We start from the raw sequence: 21,608 nt of genomic DNA on the forward strand, positions 1-21,608 counted from the left end.
ACGAGTGGGGCAGAGGGCAGAAACAAGTGGGGCAGAGGGCAGAAGAGCACAAAAACGAGTGGGACAGAGGGCACAAACAAGAGTGGGGCAGAGGGCAGAAGACCACAAAAACGAGTTGGGCAGAGGGCAGAAAGGCACAAAAACGAGTGGTACAGAGGGCAGAAGGGCATAAAAAACGAGAGGGTGGCAGTGATGAACCAGAGGTTGCATCACGGTCTCGCCCAAAAAAAAAACCGCAAACACGCAAAGCGCCCCGCGAACATGCCAAAACGCCCCGCGAACACGCAAGGCGCCCGGCGAACACGCAAAAATATCAAAATCCGCAAATTCGCACAAATTTGCGAATTTTGCAGATTGCGAATTCGCAAATCCGCAATATTCGCGAATCGCGAATTCGCAAAATTCGCCCATGCTTAATTTAGAGGGGAAAGGGGTCAGCATTAAAAAGCTTGAAGACCACTGCTGTGAGGTGTTACTTTTAAAGCAACAGTCTGCTTTTTTTCCGACCATTACCCAACCACAAGCAAGGCTTACTTCACATGTTGAGTTACTTCTGGTGCACTGGAAATATGAAATTAAGTCATATATTCAAGCAGGTTATATATGATTTGGATGAAGAACAGATGATATAAAAACAAATCCAGGTGTTTTTTTTCTTCACTTCAGCCCATTTCATTTCATTTTTGTGTCATTAGGGCATACACCTGATAGTCAAAAGCAACCCGGTGAGTGCTCCTCCTGTTGAAAAATCAACAGAAAGTCCTTTTTCTATCATAGCTCAGAGGTATTCAACATAGGTCCATGAGGGGTATATCCCTGTCATACTTTCAGGCTACCCAGGCACAATGACCATAGCTGTAGCATATTTATATAGTGCTTTGACTGAAAATCTAGAATGGAACAAGCCCTCTTGTACACCCCTGACATTGCTCCCTCCTTTCTGCTTATTCGTTTTTCTTTTTTTTTTTTGCCAGAATGAATATAATATACATAAATATGTTTAGGGCCAGCACCATGGTAAGCAACCTTTTGACCAAGTTTCTTGAACTACTTGAAGAATTAAGAATATTCGGTGCATTATGGGAGCAGTAGTTCATGAACATTAGGTGCTGAGGCATCTCTATCTGTCACCCAATTAGTTTATTTCGATACTAAGACCATAAAAAGTTACAACATCACCACATCATTTTTCAAATGTGTACAGAATACATGCACGCTCAATATATACAAATATCCCAAAATCGCCAGAATAACATATTTTTATTGCGTTCCCTAAAAAATAGAACAACTGAATTTACGAAAAAAATACATAATCAAGGCAGCGACTTAGTACTTTAACCTAAACTACCTCTTACTTTAAGTGTTACTATAATGAATCTTGTTTTTCCAAAGCTGATTGATTGGGTGCTCAAAATAAAAAGATTCGGAAAAGCTGGTCTAAATTTGCGAACGGCAATTGCTAGTAAACATTCTCTAATATATCCCTCACAGAAAAAAATGCTCATAAAAAGCACACAAAAAACTTACTGAATAGAAAAGCCATCATCTGGACATGGTTGACTTTTTTCCTCTAGAATCTATCCTCGGGGAATATTAATAAGTAGGACAACATTCCAAATCTAAATTGTAACATCTATATCATTGTTCACTCTGAAGTCGTGCTCCCAGACACCTCTGTCTCCAGGCCATGCCATCCACCACTCCATACATAACATGGTTCTATTACAGGGATAACGTTCCAATGGATTTTGTCTCCAATATTTCAGAAGTGCGTTTTGAGCTCCATGCAGATCCCACGTACCTCGCCCATTGGCTACGACGAATGCACCCAAACTCCTTCAGGGTCTTGAGGAGGTCATGTCTAAAACGCACACCAATAAAGACATAGAGGAGTGGATTTAGACTGCTGTGCAAGAAGGCAAGACTTTGGGTTATCTGAGTGGCAATGTCAAGGTTGACAGTAGTTTCACAGTCCTGGAGCGTGACGTTGGCGGCCGCCAAGGTTCGCATCACTAGGATGCTATTATATGGGACCTGTGAAAGCACAAAGACTGTTATGACGGTGAAGATGACTTTCAGGGCCTTGTGCTTCTGAAAACTTCTAGCTTGAAGTAGAGTTTTGATGATCAAAGTGTAGCAGAAGGCCATGACCAGGAAAGGGACACAGAAGCCCACAGTAAGCTTCAAACTAAGGACAATGATTTTAAGGTGCGTGCTGAAGCTAGAGGGGTAAGCCATGGTGCACACCTTTGTTTCATCACCCTGTACCTCTTCACTGTATAAAAACTCTGGAAGGCTCAAAGCCATCGCCAGCAGCCAGACACTTATGCAAACAACTTTGCTACATAGGAGCTGTTTATGTTTATTTTTGTGGGCGCGGGTGGCTTGGACAATGGCCATGTACCTGTCCACACTAATGCAGGCTAGGAATAACATGCAGGTGTACACATTGACTGTGTATATGCTGTTCACAATTTTGCACATTGCAGTCCAAAAAATCCACTGATGTGAAGCAGAGATTGCCCAGAAAGGAAGTGTAATGAGGAAGAGCAGGTCAGCAATGGCCAGGTTCAAAAGGTAGGCATCGGTCATGGTCTTAATCCTTCCATAGTGCACATATATGAAAATGACCAGGAGGTTCCCAGTAGTGCCCAGCACGAAGACACACCAGTATATTGGTGGAAGGAAATATTTAGCAAACTCCCTGACGTGACTCTTTTCGCAGTATGAGCCGGTGTTTCCCAGAATATATTCTGTTGATGTATATTCGTTGCTGTCATAAAAGTCCCACTCATTTCCAGCTCCACCTTCCTGTAATGAAACGGGTATGGTTAGTTGCATGTTCGGATAAAGGCAAACTACGAATTTCATTTTGCATGATGAAGGAGCAGTGCCCAAAGATATTTTTCAAATGCCTACATAAAAATTTCCACAACCGCCTTGTCAGAGTATCCCTTCAGCAGCAAATTAAAGCATCCTTTGGCTAGATGAACACTTACTATCAGGAAGAATGTGGAGATGAAGCAGAGACGCAAGAATACAGCAACTCAAACAGAAATATAGCTATGCAAATAAATAATGCATGGGCCATATAAAGTGCATAAAAAGAAAACATATATTAGTTACTAACCGGAAATTTTAGGAGAAAAATCAGTCTGAGTAGAGTTAATATTCCATCAATCCATTTCTGAACAAGAGGGTTACTTGTCAAACAGAATTGGCCGACTGCAGCACGAAAGGGGTTAATAACATTTTAAGTATTTTTACAGATACCTTTTGGTCTGGGGTCTAGTCTGCAACCTTGCTAGAGACAGATTTATTCTCTACTGTGATGCGGAAGGCTTCCTAATCTATGTTCTGGCACTTCAGTTTAGGGAGTGGATCCCTTTACCCAGCTTTCTGTGCACCAGTGAAGTTGGCCTTGTAAGTGAAGACTGGACAGCATCCAGGCTTTAAGGTTTTTCAGGCTAGTTGTGAGATATCTCTGCCCCAGGCATAGCACGGATTTAGGGCCTGATTATGAGTTCAGTGTCTGGTGGGCTTTTCTTTGGCGTTCCCATGGCGGTGCCTCTAAAAATGGCCACTGCAATGGAACGCCAAAAACAGTTCCTGCACAGCATGGACTGTAAAGTCCATTCCATGCAGGAACTGGTGTGCATGCAAACGGGGGCACATTGGGTGCCCCGCTGTGTGCATCCACAAGGCGTGAGGCATCAATTTGAGTTGGCCCTCTCGGCACATTGTATTGTCAGGGAGGGGCCGAAGAGTTAAATTAAAAGCAGGGCTTGGAATAAAATTGAGGGCACGGATCTAGAAGATGCACTTACATCAACTGCAGGTCAGCTACCCACAGGAATAGAGGAGGCCACCAAGTGGAAAGAAACTGTCTGTAACGAACTAGCCCAAGAAAAAATTCTGTGCCCCAAACGATCTCAACCAATGGCCCCTTGGTATAGAGAGACTATAAGGAAACAGAAACTTACCTTCAAATCCCTTGAGCGGAATTGGAGGAGAGAATATAAGCAAGCTGAGGAAAAGTGCTATATACAAAGTCTTGCTATTTATAAACAAATTATATTTAATGCAAAAAAAGAGTTCCTTACTAACCGAATTAGTGTTGCACAAAACTCGGTCAAAGAACTTTTTAAAACAGTCTCGAATCTGGCCTCCCCCGTCTAGCAAAAATACAGACAAGCCAGGAACTATGTGAGGACATTGCCAGGTTCTTTCTAAATAAGGTGGAGGTTATTTCTTCAGACTTTTACCACCCAAGCGTTATAGGGGCTGTAACACAGTTGGACAGAAGGAGCTCAGCTGCAGACCCCTCCACTGTGTTTGAAACATTTGAGTCATTATCTGTTATGGATACAGAAAAGCTCCAATTGGCAGCAAGGCTAGGTTTCCCCTATGATCCCTGCCCCGTCTCGGTGATCAAAGATGTCCCAGGACCTATTGCCCCTGTACTTACCTCCCTGTTCAATACAATGTTCAACGTAGGGTATTCCCTAAACTTTGGAAGGTTGCCTCAATGCTGCCCCTGCTAAAATACCTAACCTCGATTCCAAAGATCCCAATAACTTTCGTCCAATCTCACGCCTCCCGTTAACTGCTAACCTGGTCGAGAAATCAATGAATGTGCAACTCAGTGCTTTTCTAGGCAAAACCCAAGTCTTGGATCCTACTCAATATGGGTTCAGAGAAGGACATAGCACAGAGGCTGCCCTCATTAAATCCACTGAAGAGATCAGAGAAGTTTTGGATAGGGGAAGTAAGGATGCATTGATTATGTTAGACCGATCAGCAGCCTTTGATACGATCCTTCATGGCATACTGATGGACCGTCTATCAGCATGTGGGGTCCACGGTAAGGCATGGAAGTTGCTGAAGTCCTTCCTAACTGGTAGATCTAAAATTGTGGCACTGGACGAATTCCATTCGTAAACCTTTTCCCTGCCTTGCGGAGTACCACAGGGATCCTCCCTTAGTCCGACACTTTTTAACGTTTATGTCTCATCCTTGGTTTCCTTAATTGGCACCTTTGGTTTTAACCTTACCTCCTACGCAGACGACACACAAATTGTGGTGGCTCTGTGACCAGGACAGGGAGCAGGAATAGACATTTTGGTTCCACAACTGTATGGAGGTAGTTGGGAGGTGGATGGCACAAAATTACCGAAAACTCAATCCAGGTAAGACCAAGGTTATCTTTTTCGGAAATGAATCCGATTTCTGGACCCCAATTGGTGGCCAGATACATTGGGCACTCTTCCTACACCCACCAGGAAAGTACCTTCTATACCCTCAAAATGATTAAGAAAATACAACATTTTTTGCCGGTGGACAGTCGACGGACAGTTGTCACGGCACTTATGTCTAGGCTAGATTACTGTAATGGTCTCTACCTAAACATTCAAGAATGTTTCCTAAACAAGCTCCAATTGTTGCAAAATGTGGCAGCGAGATTGCTCACTAGGTACACCCAAATTTACACCAACCTTAAAGGAAATCAAAAAATTCCATTGGCTATCTGTCAGGAAAAGGTTACGTTTTAAAGCTCTGTGCACAGTACACAAGGGATTGCAGGGCACAGGCCCAGATTACCTTAAACGGAAATTGCAGTGGTACCAGCCCAATAGAACTCTTCGCTCCCTGGGAGCAAAGTTGGTATCAGTATCACCCATAAAAAAAGTTTCATGGGGAGGGAGAAGCTTTATTGCCGATGCTGCCAAGGCCTGGAATCCTATCTGAGGAACACCTCCAATATCTTAACATTCAGAAAAAGAACTGAAACATGGCTCTTTAACTTGTAAAGGTGCCCCCCACTTCAATGCCTAGATGAGAGCAGCTAGCGCCAGGACACCCTCAGGTAACCGCTCGCGCTTTATAAATGTCTATAACATAACATAACATCAGGGAGCCCTGTAGGGTCCCCTTTGTTTCCTCACTGCCATGGTTTTCATGGAGATTCCACTGCCATGAAAACCGTGGCAGAGAAGAAACTTGTAATATGCTTGACAGGACCGCGGAGGTCCTGCCAAGCATAATACTACCTCTACACAGCGGCACCACCGCTAGGGACTGGCGGTTCCCTGACAGCTGCTGTTGGGAAATGGCCGGCCTGACCACCATAATTGTAATAGGGTAATCGGGAGACTACCACCGACGCGCCCCATGAGTCTAATGGCCCATGGAGCACCAGCCTTGTAATCAAGCCCTTAGTGAGTATCTCATAATTCACTTTCACTCCTCCTGTGGAAGGAACACTTAAATAATACACTGGCTATTTCATAGGCTGCTTTCTGGTCTATTGGTTCTGAGACACTATATTCCTTTTCCCTGAGGCCAAAACTATGCATCAGAGCAATTACTTTGGGAAAAAACACTAATGTCCCTCACTCACTGACAGTTTTAATATGAGCACACTGTGAATGATTATAATTTATTCCTGCCCTGAATTGTTTTTAAAAAAAAATGTTTAGGTCCTCATTTCACCATTGGCATCTGCAACTGAACATTTTAGAAACCCGATCCATACTGGGCGCCCCGGGTTGATGTTCTTTCATTCACCTGGAGCCGACCAGGCCTGCTTCTTCCTCCAAGGCATGGTGTAATCATAGAACTTTTGAGACCTTAGACCAGCCTCATTTCCCCCAAAAGATCAAAGGTTCCCATACCTTACTATTTACATTGTGTGCTAGTCCCATTTCCAAGCGCGCCATACCTGATTCTGCGTGCAGCCAGTTTTCATAAAGAGGAGGACTGGCATCCTTCCAGAGTTTGCAGATCTCTCTACGCGCAATCAAAATTAAGCTAAAAAACAGAGCTACTTGTGTCGACATTAGCCCCCTTAAAAGGTCTACATCTAGACCAAACATTACTCTAACCAAATTAAGGCACAATTTAGCTCTAAAAATACCCTCCATAGCCCACTCCACATTAGCCCAAAAGGGGCCCAGACTAGGACAGTCATAAAAGATGTGAATGTCGTCGGCCTCAACCAGGCCACATCTGGGACACTTAGGGGACGGACTCACAAACTTCATTATTTTTTTCGGCGTATAGTACAACCTATTAATAACATAGAGTGCTTTTTGGAGTGAAGCTGGCCTGACAAACTTATATAAGTTTGGAGGGATGTCCCATATAAGCTAGCTGAGGCTTCCTCCAACAAGGAAGAATTCCAGACTAGATGAAGTGGAGGGGACTGTGGTTCCTCCACGTCCAGCAAGTTCCTATACCAAAATCCCACCTCTTTCTTCCTGGGGTTAGGTAATTGAAGGGCAAGCTCGATATCCCAATTACCCACAATGTTCTCTTTCTCCGCCAGATAGCAAGAGCATAATTGCATATATTTAAATCTGGAGAAAGAGTCCCCGATCTTAACTCTCAGGACCTCCCAAGGGAGAACCCCCTCCGATGTTACTAAATCAGATCATACCATGATCCCTGCTCTCCTAATGGGGAGTAATAGGCTGCCCCTAAGGCATAGCGGTAAACCAGGGGAGTCCCAGATTGGGGCGAAGCCGGAGTAATATCTTATTCCCCATCTCCCTTTGACTCTGTTCTAAACCATAAGAGTTCATTTTAATACCTTGAGGCGGACTTTTTTGTAGAATGTTGGCGCTTCAAATTTATATAAGAAGCCTGTGTCACCACCCTCAAGGTGAGCCCTTATAGTCAAGATCTGACACCAGTTGGAATTGTCAGGGCTAGAAAGGAGACAGCAAATATTTTTTAGCTGGAAAGAAAATGCGAACCACAACACATCTGGGAGCGCTAGGCCTCCTTTTAAAAGCTTTCTTTTTAGCTTTTTCCAGGAGAGCCTGGAGTTTTTGTTTGCCCAGATGAAACTACCTATTTTACCCTGGATTTTCCCCAAGAATTTATCTGGAAAAACCAGAGGTATGATACTAAACAGGTACGTCAATTAAGTTAAGATGACCATCTTAACCAAATTCACCCGGCCGTAGATTGTCAGGGGTAGGTTCTGCCACCTGGAGAAAAGATGGTCGATCTCCTTAGCCTTTTTGAATCAATTCAGGAGGGAGAAGGAAATTGAGATCTGTCCAGTTTCCTTTATATCTAATCTCATAAATCACTTGGGGAAGGATCACTTGTCCTGCATAACCTGGGTATACAGGACACGTTTGTGTATGTCCCAAGATAAAAAACCCTCATGCACGTGTGAAATGGATCGAATTAGCGGTATATCTTGGTTCTCCGCTGTTGATTCACGTGACTGCATAATCATTGGGTTAGTTGTTATGCAACCTCCACCCGGAGGTATTCACGCTTGGTTAAAAGCAGTAGTGAGCAGTGATAAGTGGTAAGTGAAAATATCTAAAATACTCGGACAGCCAGACCTCTTTTTTGTTATTTCTGGAGTCGAGTAAGTTGTCAGAAAATATTTAGATGTGCTTATGTTGAATAGTTAGGATTCATATGCACTCAATGTTCGTGATAAAAAAAGGTCGACATGTTTCAGCCCTTAGTTGCCAGTCTGGTCATGTGGGCTTTCTTCAGGACCGTGTGAAGTGTATTAAAATCTCATATATAAGAATTACTTGTTATGATAGAAGGTGTCGCAAAGTGACGTACTAGTCCTTTACTTCAGGAAGGTCTCGTAGTACCTCAATAGCGTTTGGTTCACGCTTCAACGGGTGCCAGGGGGTCTGGGAGCCTACTTCGGCTTTGTCCTTCGGCACGACTTGTGCTGACACTGCCTCTCTGGACCATCATTTTTAACACTTCCCATAAGATGTCGCAGTTGATGCGGTCAAAGGCCTTCGCAGCGTCATAAGCTGCCACTGCCAAGGGCTCCGACCTTGCCACCACTAAATCGATACTGCCTATTAATTGCAGAGTTAACTCTTGGATATGTCTGCCAGGGACAAAGCCCTTTTGGTCTGAATTTATAAGTTGTGGGGCCAACTTAGCCAATCTCCCTGCCAAAACGCTGGTAAAGATCTTATAATCTGCGTTAAGCAGGGAGATAGGTCTATAGGAGTCTGCATTAAGGGGATCCTTCCCTGGTTTTAAAATGAGCACTTTTATGGACTCTTTCCACTATGGAGGAGTCCTACCCTCTTGGCTGTATACATAATTAAAGAGCTCACAAAGCCTTGAAACCAAGACCTCCTGGAACACCTTAAATACTTCTCCTGGGGGAGCATCTGTCCCAGCGGCTTTATTTTCTTAATATGGGATCTGATTTCTTCCTCCGTAAAGGAGCTATTCAGCATGTTCCGGCCTTCCTCTGTCAGGCATGGTAAGGCCTTGTTCTCCAGCCATTTTGAGATGTTATCAGGGCTTGGAGAAACCTCCTCCTCGTAAAGTTTAGAGAATAGGGAGAGCAAGTGCCTCTGCATATCCTCCTGATCACACGAGATGGTTCCCTGATCATCTATAACTAAGTTGTTAATATTATTTCTTACTCTGTCCGCTTTGATCTTACAGGTCAAGATTGCTCCAGCTTTTTCACCGTATTCGTAGTTCTCCATACCATGGACAGCCCATTGCGCCTTAACTTTTAGGTCTAACATCGCCCTATATTCAGAGCGTTGACGATCCAGGTCTTCAAGGACTTGTGGCAGGTTATCTGGATGTCCACTCAGTCTAGCGGTTTCTAACGAGGAGATCTTAACCTTTAATTTTTTTAAATTTCAATGCCTCCTCCCTATTCTTAGCACAGGTCAGGCTATGCATGTGTCCCCGTATATGGGCCTTAAATGCGTCCCAAACAACCTCAGGCTATGTTGAGCCATTGTTATCATTAAAGTAGTTGTCTATAGAAGAACTGACCGCAGGGGAGACAGCCATGACAACGCGGGCTTTACCCCGCGCTACCATCACGACGCTGCCATCACAACGCAAGTCGTTACAATGACTTGCGCTGGAGGGCGCTCTTGCTAAAGGAATAGTTTTGTTTTCTATTCCAACACCTTCCCTACTGGTACGTGGGCTGGAGTTGGAATAGAAAATGAAACTATTCCACAATCCAGCACCTACAGCGCAAGTCGTTGTAACGACTTGCGTTGTAATGGATGCGTCGTAATGGCAGCGCGGGGTAAACCCCGCGTTGTCATGACATTCATCCAACCGCAGTAACTATATCCATATTATGAAGCATTGCCATTTTCAGGGTCCATCTGGGCACTAAATTATCCCTGGGGCTGCGCATCAGGAGTGTAAATAAAATGGGAGCATGGTCCGATAGGACACTTGGGAGTATATTGATGTCTACTACTGTCTCTAAACATGGCCTATCTATTAGAATGTAATCCAGTCTTGAGGCATGCCTGTATTTTTTACTGAAATATGTAAAACCCGGGACTGTCCCCCTCTTGGCCTTCCAGGTGTCTATTAGGCCTAGTTCATGAATCATATTGACCATGGCATGACGGGATCGCGGAGCAGCAATATGCTGGCTATAGTTTGATCGATCATGTCGAGGGTCCAGGAGAACGTTGAAATCACCCCCTATAACCACAGGTTAGGTGACCTCCACCAACCTGGTCTGCACTCTGAGCAAGCAGCAGGGATCATCGATATTAGGGCCATAATAAAATACCATAGCCAGTCCCCTCCCGCCAAAATCTGCCTGCGCCAGAATCCATCTACCCGACTGGTCTGTAGATATTGACTTAAAAATGCCACCAGCCCCAGCCTCGATTAATATTGCAACCCCCTCATTAGACACTGTCTGCTCAGAACAGCCGAACGATCCTACCCATCTGCTTTTCCCAAAAAACTCCTTACTCTCACTGAGGCTTAAATGGGTCTCCTGGAGGAGGAAAACTTGAGCTGGAGATTGCTCCAAGTACTTCATTACCATCCTACGTCTCCAAGTGCACCGAAGCCCATTAACATTCCAGGAGATGCATTTTACCCTCATATTAGCCATAAGGTGATATCTCTCATTCTTGCTTTAGCTAGGCACCCAGCAGTCCACTTGCTCAACCACGAACTGATAAGAATTAAGGAGAACTGAAGGCTCCTTTTTTTTAAATTTCTCCCACTGCCACCCTACCCGTGCCCCTCTTCCCACCCCTCTCCTCCCCCCATAACCTCAAAAAACCCAATCCTCCCAGGGGAACCCTTCTTCTCTGACCATAAGCTCTTAGGCGGATACCCCCCCTGTGTATGGTCTAAATAGTGAAAAGACAAAAAAAAATAATAAAGAATGAATTAGCTTATCCTAAGTGGTGGCTGTCGCTTGGTGAGCGGCCATGTAAAACGCGTGGTGCGCGGTTTAATGCATCATGTCAGACCCAGCTATCTCTTAACGTACTGCAACTAAGTCCCAGCAGATTGCACCCCCACCACGCTACCCCCACTATTACCTTTCCTAATCTTTTCGATTAAGCTTTCAGCTTCCTCCGTCTGATGTATATTGTACATGTGGTTATTCCACATTACGCGGAGTATTGCTGGGAATTTCAACTGGGCCCGAGCCCCTAAGGATTTCAAAATAGCCAATCTCTTGCCCAGCTCCCATTGCCTTGTAGCAGTTATATGAGACACATCTGAACGAATAGTAAAGGCAAAAGGGCAGGAGAAAGAGGTTGACTTTATAGAGCCAATTTTTAAGGCTGAAAACAAAATCCTTTCTTTAATGGTGTAGGTAAGAAAGTTCACCAAGATCTTCCTAGGGCGCTCTTTCCCGGGGTTCCTCCTATACGGGTCTCAATGTACCCTCTGAATGTCCCCTAAAAGCTCCAAGTCTGCATCCTTAGAATCTTTCAAGAGTGTCGTCTTGAGGAGCGTAACCAAGAATGCCTTAATATCACTCCCTTCAAGATCTTCGGGGACATTCAAAATTTTTAGGTTGTTTTTCCTAGAATGGTTTTCAAGACGCTCAATGTCGTCCTTCATCTCCTGGGTCTGCTGTACCAATTTATCCATTACGACAGAGGAGGATTGCAAGGCGACCATAATCTTGGGTAGCTCATCTTCCAGGGCATCCGTCCTTTTTGCGACCTCCTCAACCTTCTGGGCCAATACCTCAAAGGATGCCTGAATAGCAACCTGGTTTGCCTCTGAGATTGTAAATCTCCTACTGATATCCTCCTTCAAACTCAACAAAATATCCGCCAAAGTCCCCGGCCTCGGCACCAGCTGTGGGTACTGCATTGTTAATCAGAGGAACCTCTCCATCTGGGGAACTTATAGCCGCATCTCTCAATTCTCCCTGCTCCCCCTGCTCTATACATTGACTGGCTAATACGGAGAAACTATTTGATAGCTCCACCGCTGAGTGAACAATTATTTGCTGGGAAGACTGAGGAGACAGAGAGGACTGAGAGGGCTGGCTAACCTGAGAGGGTTGAGGGGCACTATCTATAGCACATAAAGGAGAGGCTACAGAAGAAGCTGTAGATGGGACCAGGCCCCCGGAAGAGACTGAGGCCATCCTAGTAGTAAGACTTCAGTGATGGAGTGAATTTAGGTGCTGCAGGTTGGCCTCCCCTCGCATTATTCCTACCCTTTCCCTTTCCTGGGGGGGTATCTACACCGATGTGACTCTCCTTTCCTTTCCTGGAAATAGCCTTAATTTCTATAACGGGAGGGGAGATGGATGGCTTAAGGGAGGCTGGTAGAATGCTAGCAGTCCTGTTTCGTAGTGTGTTACGGCTAACCCCCACCTCAGGCAAAGGGACTATCGGAGGACAGTCTGAGGTAACCAACTGAGTACTAGGTTGAAGACTTGCTGTACCAGGCCCAAGCCTCTCCATGCAGGACACCAGATATTTACAGGCAGAGCTAGCAGCCTCAGACTGGGGGATTTGTGAAACAACTTCAGGCTTTTCTAAGGCTCCGCTATTGTCGAGCCACCCCCAGTCCTGTATCCCAAAGGTCCTTACCTCCTTGAGAGTCAAACAGCCAGACTCAACATCAGTAGCCTCTTTATCACGACCCCCCAATGGGAATGCTTCAAGGCTGCAGACACTTTACCAGTTCCCGGTCTTACCGAACCTCCTTGAAAGAATGCCTCCAGCCTACCTGTACCAAGCCCGAGGTGCTGGGTCAGTCTTCTCGGGTTTCTCCTCCACTCTCTTGCAGCACCGAGCTCCCGAAACCAGGCGGGCTCCGCCTGTGCGCCGCCCCCTGCACCACAAACCATCTGCTCTCTCCCGGCGAGAAGAGAAAAAAAAAAGATTTTGCAAAACCTAGCTGCACCCAGGAACTTAATAAAGATGTTGGCAATAAACCTCTAAGAAGAAAGATTTGTCCCATGGATATGAGTTTTCAAAAAAAATGAGCGGAATGCCACCAAGAGAAAGCAGAGTGATATATATATATATATATATATATATATTTTTTTTTTTTTAATTTGTAAGACGTTTATTGCACATTTCGCAGAATTATTATACAAGTTTGCGCCTACAACCTTATTAGGCCGGCCACACAGTAGTGCAATTCATATAGTACTTTGAATATTTGTACACAGCCCATCAGCCGACATCGACAGGACCGGCGGCGTTTCATGTAAAAGCATTTATATCAGAAGATAGAACTGCATACGTTCCAAAGCATGTCCATGGTCTTACATTTTATATTTTTTCATTTTAATTGTATCATTAACCTGTAGGAAAAACAACATGTAATTCCGTAACATCAAACACTGTGTCACAACATTCTCACTCTCCTCTGGTAATTGTGTATTACTCATCAGTATGTGTTTCGACGCGTGTTATGTTTGGTCACTCTATACGGGTCAGTCCGGCGTGTGTGTCATTAAGTAGTCACGCAAATACATCCAGTAGTCCCTAGGGCGTGATCTAATCGGCATCTCTTCCTCATACGTGGCCAGTGTGTCACAACAGTACGTCAAATCTTCCAGCCAGCTTTTCATCTTCGGCCCTACCTTACTACCCCAATGTAAGGATACCCTTCTTTTCGCCATCAAAAGCGCTACCATACAAAACCTGCGTCGCGTCGCTCGTAAGTGCGGGACAATGCCTAACAAGCAGCTTTTGGCTTCGCATACTAGTGGGATCCCCAACATGTCACTTAAGGCCTGTGTCACCTGTTCCCAGTAAGTAGCCACACAACCACAGTGCCATGCTAAATGCATGAAGTCCGCATTTTCTTGTTTACATCGTATACATTTGGAGTCGTCCCGTAACCCGTATTTATGAAGCCTTTGAGGCGTGTAGTACATTTGGTGTATGTATTTGTAATGGATGATCCTCAGGTTCCCATTTGCTGGTAGCAAGCCAGTGAGTAGGCATGTGGTTTCCCAGTCCTCGTCTGACAATGTTTCTCCTAGGGCATCGCTCCATTTACATCTCACCTTTTCTGTGTTCCCCCCAATGTCAGTTTGTATGCTCGTGTAGAGTCTGGACACTAGATGAGAGGCAGTAGGCGTAGTGAGAAGTAGCTGCAAGGGAGACAGGGTCTGGGGTTCCTCCGGAAAAGTGGGAAAGTGCTCTTTGATCGCTCTTTGTAATCTATAGTAGTTAAAGGTAAATAGTAGTGTTGGGTTGCTAATGTAGTCCAATTTTTCTAGAGTTTGGTAGGTGCCTTCGCTATACAAATCCCCCATCTTATCTATGCCTACGTTTCTTAGTAAATCCATCCCAATCTGTTCTTGTGTAACTGATAGCGCCGGATGATGTGTCAGGGGGAGAGCAGGCGCATAAAGTGGGACGCGGTTAGCCACTTTTCCCATCCGTCTCCATGCATCCGTGGTGGTGTTCACCGGGTTTATGTCACGTTCATGTAATCTGTCACGTTTGTGTGTTAGTATGCTAGTCAATGGAACCGGGTCTGCATTACCAGCCTCCACCGCTACATGAGTCAGGAAAGGAAGCTCGTGATACCAGTAGTGTGCAAATTGCGCTTGCGCACACAAGTAATACAGATAGAGATCTGGTACTTTGAAACCCCCTTTAGCGTACGGTAGTGTCATCATTTGCAAATCTAATCTCGCTTGTTTCCCCGCCCAAATAAGATTTAGTACCAGTTTTTTGATATTTCTGAACACCTCTGCAGGAGGCTTAATTGGGATATTATTAAACAAGTATAGGAACTTGGGCAGTATTACCATTTTCACAATTGCAACTCTGTCTGCTAGCGACAGCGGTAACTTATTCCACCGTCTGATCTTGCCGTCTAACGTCGAGATCGCTCTCCCATAATTTGACCGGATTACAAGTTCTGAGTCCCTGTGAAACCACACCCCTAAGTATTTGGTCGGTTCTTCCTGCCATTCAAGTGGATAATCCATGGCCGTTGGGTGCGTGCCGTCTGTTAATGCCAGTATGAGGGACTTAGTCCAGTTGATCTGGAGTCCTGAGTGTTGGCCGAATTTGATATATTCGCGCAGTAATGGGTTAAGGTGCTGTTCCGGATTTTTGACATACAGTACCATGTCATCCGCGTACAGCGAGATATGAATCGGGCGTGTCGGCAGTTGTATGGCCGAGTAGTGGTGATGTTGTCGAATTTTGCATGCTAGGGGTTCTAACACCAGAGCGAAGAGCATCGGGGAGAGCGGACATCCCTGCCTAGTTCCGCGACATATTTCGATTGGTTCTGAGACGTGTTTGTTCACTCTAATGCGTGCTGTCAAGTTTGTGTAAAGCATCGTGATCCAACCTATGAAGATCGGAGGAAACCCCATACGTACTAGCACCGCATTTAAGAAGGGCCAATCTATCGTGTCAAACGCTTTGGCCGCATCCAATAAGACAGCCACAGCTTTCACGTCAGGTGCCAGATAGCGAGCTAGTGCAAATAGGGTGCGCGTGTTATGTGTTGTTGACCGTTCCGGTATGAAGCCAGATTGGTCGGGTCTTATCAGTAACGGCATGAGTGGTTTAAGCCTGTCAGCTAGTAGGCTGGCTATAATTTTGGTGTCCACATTTATGAGGGATAGCGGGCGGTACGAGTCGCAGTTTTCCTCTTCTTTACCTGGTTTTAGCAATGCAATCAATAAGGCCTCTCTCATGGATGTCGGAAGTGTCTGTGCCTCGTGTGCCTCCCCATATAGTTTCACTAAGTGTGGGGCTAACAGGTCCGCGAACGTTTTGTAAAACTCTATCGTGAAGCCGTCAGGCCCCGGCGCTTTGCCATTCGGCAGTCGTTTAATAGTGTCCACCACATCCTCCACTGTGATAGGGCGGGCCAGGTAATCTCTATGGCCGTCAGACAGCCATGCTAGTTCTACATCCGCCATGTAGGACAGCAATTCCTCTTGCGACAATGAGGGGCGAGCTTCATACAGTTTGCCATAAGTGTCCATAAATTCACCCATTATTCCTTTTATGTCATGTGTCATGTGTCCCGCACGTGTTCTGATAGCTGTGATGTGTTGTGGTGCTCGCCCGGTACATATCTTCTCCGCTAGGGCCCTCCCTGGCCGACCAGCCTCACCATATCTCCTAGCTGTTGTACGTTTGTAAATGTATTTAAGCTCATCTGCAGCAAATTGTCGGTGTTCTGTTAGGAGAACTTGTATTTCCCCCAGTATTGTCGTATCCCTTGTTTGTGTATACCTTTGTTCTAGTGTATATATAGCGCTTTCGCGCGTTTTTAATTGTTGTCTGATGTCCCTTAATATCCCCGTGGTCGTGCTAATGCACACCCCTCGCAGTGTAGCTTTGAAAGCTTCCCATAGTAGACATGGGTCTTCCGTTGTGGAGCTGTTAAGGTCAAAATAGTCTATTATTGCTTTATGTATGGTGTCTGCATATACTTGGTCCCGCAGGGCTACTGCATTGAATCTCCATGTGAATGGCGGAGGTGCATATCGCGGTATTTCAACCTCCAATACTACCGGATTGTCGTCTGATAGTGTGCGCAGGAGATGTGCTATGCGTGTTACCCATGACGCCACTTCCTGCGTGGTCAGCCAGTAGTCCAATCTAGACCAGCTTTTGTGTGCTGCATTTATGTGCGTCGCCGCTATCTCCCCAGGATGCTGAACTCTCCATATGTCCATCATCTTTAAGTCTTCTAAAGTCTCCAGGAGTGTCGCCCTTGCCTTGACGTGTGGTTCCAGTGTGTCGGAGACCTGTCGATACCCTCCCTCAGTGTTACGTTGAAGTCTCCTCCCCATAGTATGTTGTCAACCTGAATATCTGCTAGTTTGCCCCATACTGTCTCAAAGAAACCTGGGTCGTCTATGTTTGGGCCATAGGTGTTCACTAGTGCCAGAGTGTGTTGTCTTACTGTGCCCACCACAATTACGCTCCTTCCTTCAGCGTCCCTATGTGTGTTCAAAATCTTATCAAAATGCTAACCCCTCGCGAATATGATGAGTAATTGGAGTTGGTGACTGATTCCGCCCATCTAGTTCCTATTTTGGATGTGTCAGTGGCCGCTATGTGCGTTTCCTGTAGGAAAGCCACATCAACATGTAACCTGTCAAAATATGCAAACATCTGCCGAATTTTTTTCGGATTTCCCAAGCCTCTGACATTCCACGTGATACATTTCAGTGTAGCTGAGTATGTCATCTTAACAGATGCGGGGTACCCTGAATCGTGGTAAAGTCCTCCACCCCGCATTTTAGGGCCTCCTCGTGGTCTGTCCCGCATGTGAGTGTCCTTTTTTTAACAATGAGTATATCATCTAATACAATGCATTTTGGATTCAAAGAGGTTGCAATGCTTCTCAGACACAGTGATTTAAATCTAACATTTCCCAATTCCCCCTTCCTCCCTCCACCCACTTTAGCACCCCAACTTTGCCAAAGCCATCCCCTTGTGTCAACAAAACTCGTAGCAGAACTCAAATTGGGGCGCACCCGCTTGGGGATGTCGCCAGGTGCACACGTCTCCATCCACATAGTGGATGTGGACGGGTGCGTGTGTCTTTTCTATAATCCGCTGTATCCTTATCGCCTCCCTTTCCCCGCCATATTCTAATAGTAAACTAGTAACCCATATTTTCAATTACACGGTGTTCCATTGTGCAGCGAAGTGTCTGAGGCCAGATATGGTACAAGAGTACATTCCATTCCGTTCCTGCCCCTTTCACTTCGCAATACATCTCACCTGTTCAGTCGCGTAGGCCAGTTGCGTAGGCCAGTTCCAGTGTTCGCCAGCCCACACGTATGGTGTTGTCACACAGTGCCTCTTTAACGAAGCAGAGTGATATATAATTATGTAGAACTACAACTGAGCCCTCTCAAAGTCCAGCCCTTGCTGTTTTAACCTCTTTGATAAATAATTATATTGTCGTCGAAATGAGCAAAGAGAGCAAAACAGAGAGAGAGCGCCAGCCGCTCACTGCCGCTACTTGCCGCTCGTGTATGATTATTTTCCTCGGGGAAAAAGCAGGAAAACGCGGCCACCCGCTCACCGCCACTCCCTACCGCTCATACCAAAATTTTTCCTCGTAGAAAAGCAGGAAAAAGCCTCCAGCCGCTAACCGCCGCCAGCCACCATCTGCTAACCGCTTGGGTCAGACACCATACACAGTGGGAGGAGCTCCGTCACAGCCGTTAGCTTCCGACCGTCATGTTCCCCCTCCTGCCCTGAATTGCAACAATGGCCCCAGGCAGGAATATAAACTGGTACAGGGGTGTAGCTTGGGGGGGGGGGCATGTTTGGGGTGTTACAAACCCCTTTTAAATATATTCTGTAGTAAATAGTTGGGTCCAGAAGCTTTCTGTTTGGCATGGTGAGATGTCTGTCGAATTTCACCTAGGATTTTTACATGCACACACACTCTCCCCTCTGTTTACAATTTCTTTAAAAAATGCTCGTTATTTTACAGAATATATTGTTTTAGATGCTGCTAACAATTCTCTCTGCTCTCCCTTTCCACTGCCCCTTTAACTCCCTTCATGTCCTGCTTTTCAGATAATGTATTGTACCAATGACACGCCAGCTCAATTGTTGGGCTATCTAAAACTCATCCCCTTCCATCTTACTGACCAAGCTACACCCCTGAACTGTCATGCATGGCATGAGAGAGGTGAGAGAGGCGATCCTAAATAGTACAGCTCCTCTGACTCAATTTCCACTGGCGGCTACAGCATAACATTTTTTTCCAAAGGAAGAGAGAAATTTTGTCAGCTGTCCCACAACCTCCAACCTCTAAATGAAGCCCAAAGTTCACTAAAGTGTGACCGGCCCCGTTCTTGTCCCTCCCTTTTGCTTCTCAATTTTCCATGGGATTACAGCAACCCACCCACCGCGAGAGAGGGAATGTCCAAGGACTGTCTTAGATGCCTCCCGGCACTGCAGGGTTCCATGATGGACCAGGGTAGAATGGCTACTATGCCTCTTACTGTGCCTCAGGGTGTCCTGTTTCCTACCCGAGAAACGTCCCCCTATTCAACCACCTCCACAGTCACCTCCAGACAAAGCCACTGGCATCCATGTACAGGTGTAATTAAAAGGGCTTTTTCTATCTTTACCCGATGTAGCCCTGCTACCAATTCATAATTTGTAATTGCACTGAGCCAGGGTGGAGGAGGGCGAGAGAGCTGGCCCAGAGCAGAGCCAAGGGGCTCGCTCGACTCTAAGAGCTTGTGGACAAGCCGAACCTTGAAATTATTTGGCATGTAAATAATGGAAAATCCATCATGTAAAAACATGATATAGTTTCTGCAAGATTCAAAGAAGGGTATTTCTTTAACACACAGAAGCACTTCACCTTAGTACTTCAAATGATATCTCTGCTTTGAGAAGTATTTATTAAAAGTGAGATTTTTTCAACATTCCTGCTCTTGCAATGTAGAGGTGGGAGAGCCACTAAAAGCTCGAGCCAGATGCCGGGATCTGACTCAGCCCTTTGGCCTTCTGGAACTTCAAGCTCAAAACAAGCAGAGCCTTTCACTGTCTTCTGCCTTCCTCGTTTGCTCTGCCCTCATTCTCAAAGACTTAAAAGCAAACCATTAGCATTTGAGAGAAAGGGGAGCTGTACAAAGTGAAACGAGAAAACATGGGATTAATCCTGGCTTCCCCACTTAACCAAATTGTGTGACTTTGGGCAAATATTTTACTTCCCCATCCTCCTTTTTCTGCATTACAGCATTACCTTCAAATGTTTGAGGTCAGAATACCAGTACACTTGGCCGGTTGAATGTGGGCCAATTGTGAGGTAGATTTTTGTGCTGAGTGGTGGCCGATTATTGTGCAGTTTTGAAGTTTGTGCCTTCACTAAAGGCCATTGTAATACTGGGCTGGCTTATGGAAAGGGAAGGGGTAGGGGGTCTCACAGGTCCTCCTCCCTCTAAAAATGATCTGCTCGTGGTCTGTGTCCTTTTCCTCCTCTACCTGGGGCATACTGAGCCAGTGGCGTCACTAGGTGGGTGCGGGGGGTGCGGACCGCACTAGGTGACACCCTCACATGGGGTGACACATTGATACCATAGCAAGCAGACACAGTGACAGTTCCACAGGCCCACTCGCAGAAAGACAGGCAGTGGAAGGGTCACAGAGATGCAGACAGGGTCACGGACAATATGCTTCCCAGAAAGACGGGGTGACAGATAAGAAGTCAAGCAGAGGCTCTGGCTGCGGAGGCCCCAGACAGGGTGAATGACAGGCAGACACCCAACAGAGGCGCAATGAAACACACACCCTTGCACAGAGCGAGCCAAACCCTGGGGCCCCAGCATTGCCTCAGTGTTTACTTGTCTTTCCGGTTCCGGTTCATTCACCTCATCGCACGTCGGTAGAGACAAGATCCATACCAGGCGACCCGAGCTCTGTGTCCCTGTGTCTGCGGCCACGGCTCACCCTAGAGGTGCCGCAGTCTCTGACTATCAACTACAAGGTGATCTTCCACTGTGGCAGTGGGAGGACCTGGAGAGATCCGACAAGGTGCACAGAGCAGAGTGCCTCGCAATCAGAAATTGTGTGGGCGGCAAGGCAGGCATGGAAGTCGGCAGGGGAGGGTCGGGCCTGTGGTCTCTCTGCCGGTACGGAATCAGCCGGTGCAGCTTGCGCTGACAGAGGGGCCGCAGCCACTGCGTGCGGAGCCGGTGTACTATCGAGCTCTGTACCCCATCGAGCTCTGTCCCCCCCCTCGTTTCGCGCATGCGCAGGAATGTTGCGCATGCGCACATTACGACATAATGACGTAGCACCACGCCCACCATCATTCCGTGTACCCCCTAACGTTTTGCATTTGCGCATGCTCTATTAAAAAATTGCCGCATTTGCGCATGCTCTATTCAAAAATTGCCCTGGCATTGTGCGCTGCGGGTGCTGCTGCGAGAGAGGGCGCCCGCCGGAGAGAGTGCTTGCAGGACGGGGAGCCCATGGGAGGGAACCCCAGCACTCCCGCAGGCTACTGTGGGGGCGCCCACACACACGCCCGAGGAAGGGTGGGGGCGCTACCGTGCATCCTCCTGTAAAGATGAGGCCCGCAATCATAAGTATTTGTAAAGATTAATTTATTAATACAGGGAGCTGTACTACGCCAAAAAAGTCGCATATCCTGAAGGACGGCTAAACCTGCCGTCTCGGCGCATTACAAAGCGCTTCCCTTAACCCTCGTGTTGCGTAATTACAAGATTTAGAATTATCGACTCTCGCAATCGTCTAAATTATGCATCTAAACGAGCGTCGATCCTTAATGGATTTGCCTACGTTTCGTGTCAACAATAGCAATTAAAATAGACACGTTTTCTTTTGTTTTAC

The 21,608-nt window shown here is 46.1% G+C and overlaps 1 protein-coding gene across 1 annotated transcript in view; it reads right to left on the bottom strand.

Moving 5' to 3' along the window:
* Nucleotides 1–422: 422 nt before the first annotated feature.
* The window catches only part of CCR9 (C-C motif chemokine receptor 9), a 31,619-nt gene continuing 10,433 nt past the window's right edge, over nt 423–21,608 (bottom strand). The window contains exon 2 of the mRNA XM_078685839.1: nt 423–2,811. Coding sequence (XP_078541965.1) covers nt 1,723–2,811 — 1,089 coding nt within the window. The 3' untranslated portion in view covers nt 423–1,722. The remainder of the gene's footprint in view (nt 2,812–21,608) is intronic.

The sequence above is a fragment of the Lissotriton helveticus genome, chromosome 4_1 (assembly GCF_964261635.1).
Source record: "Lissotriton helveticus chromosome 4_1, aLisHel1.1, whole genome shotgun sequence".
Lineage (NCBI taxonomy): Eukaryota > Metazoa > Chordata > Amphibia > Caudata > Salamandridae > Lissotriton > Lissotriton helveticus.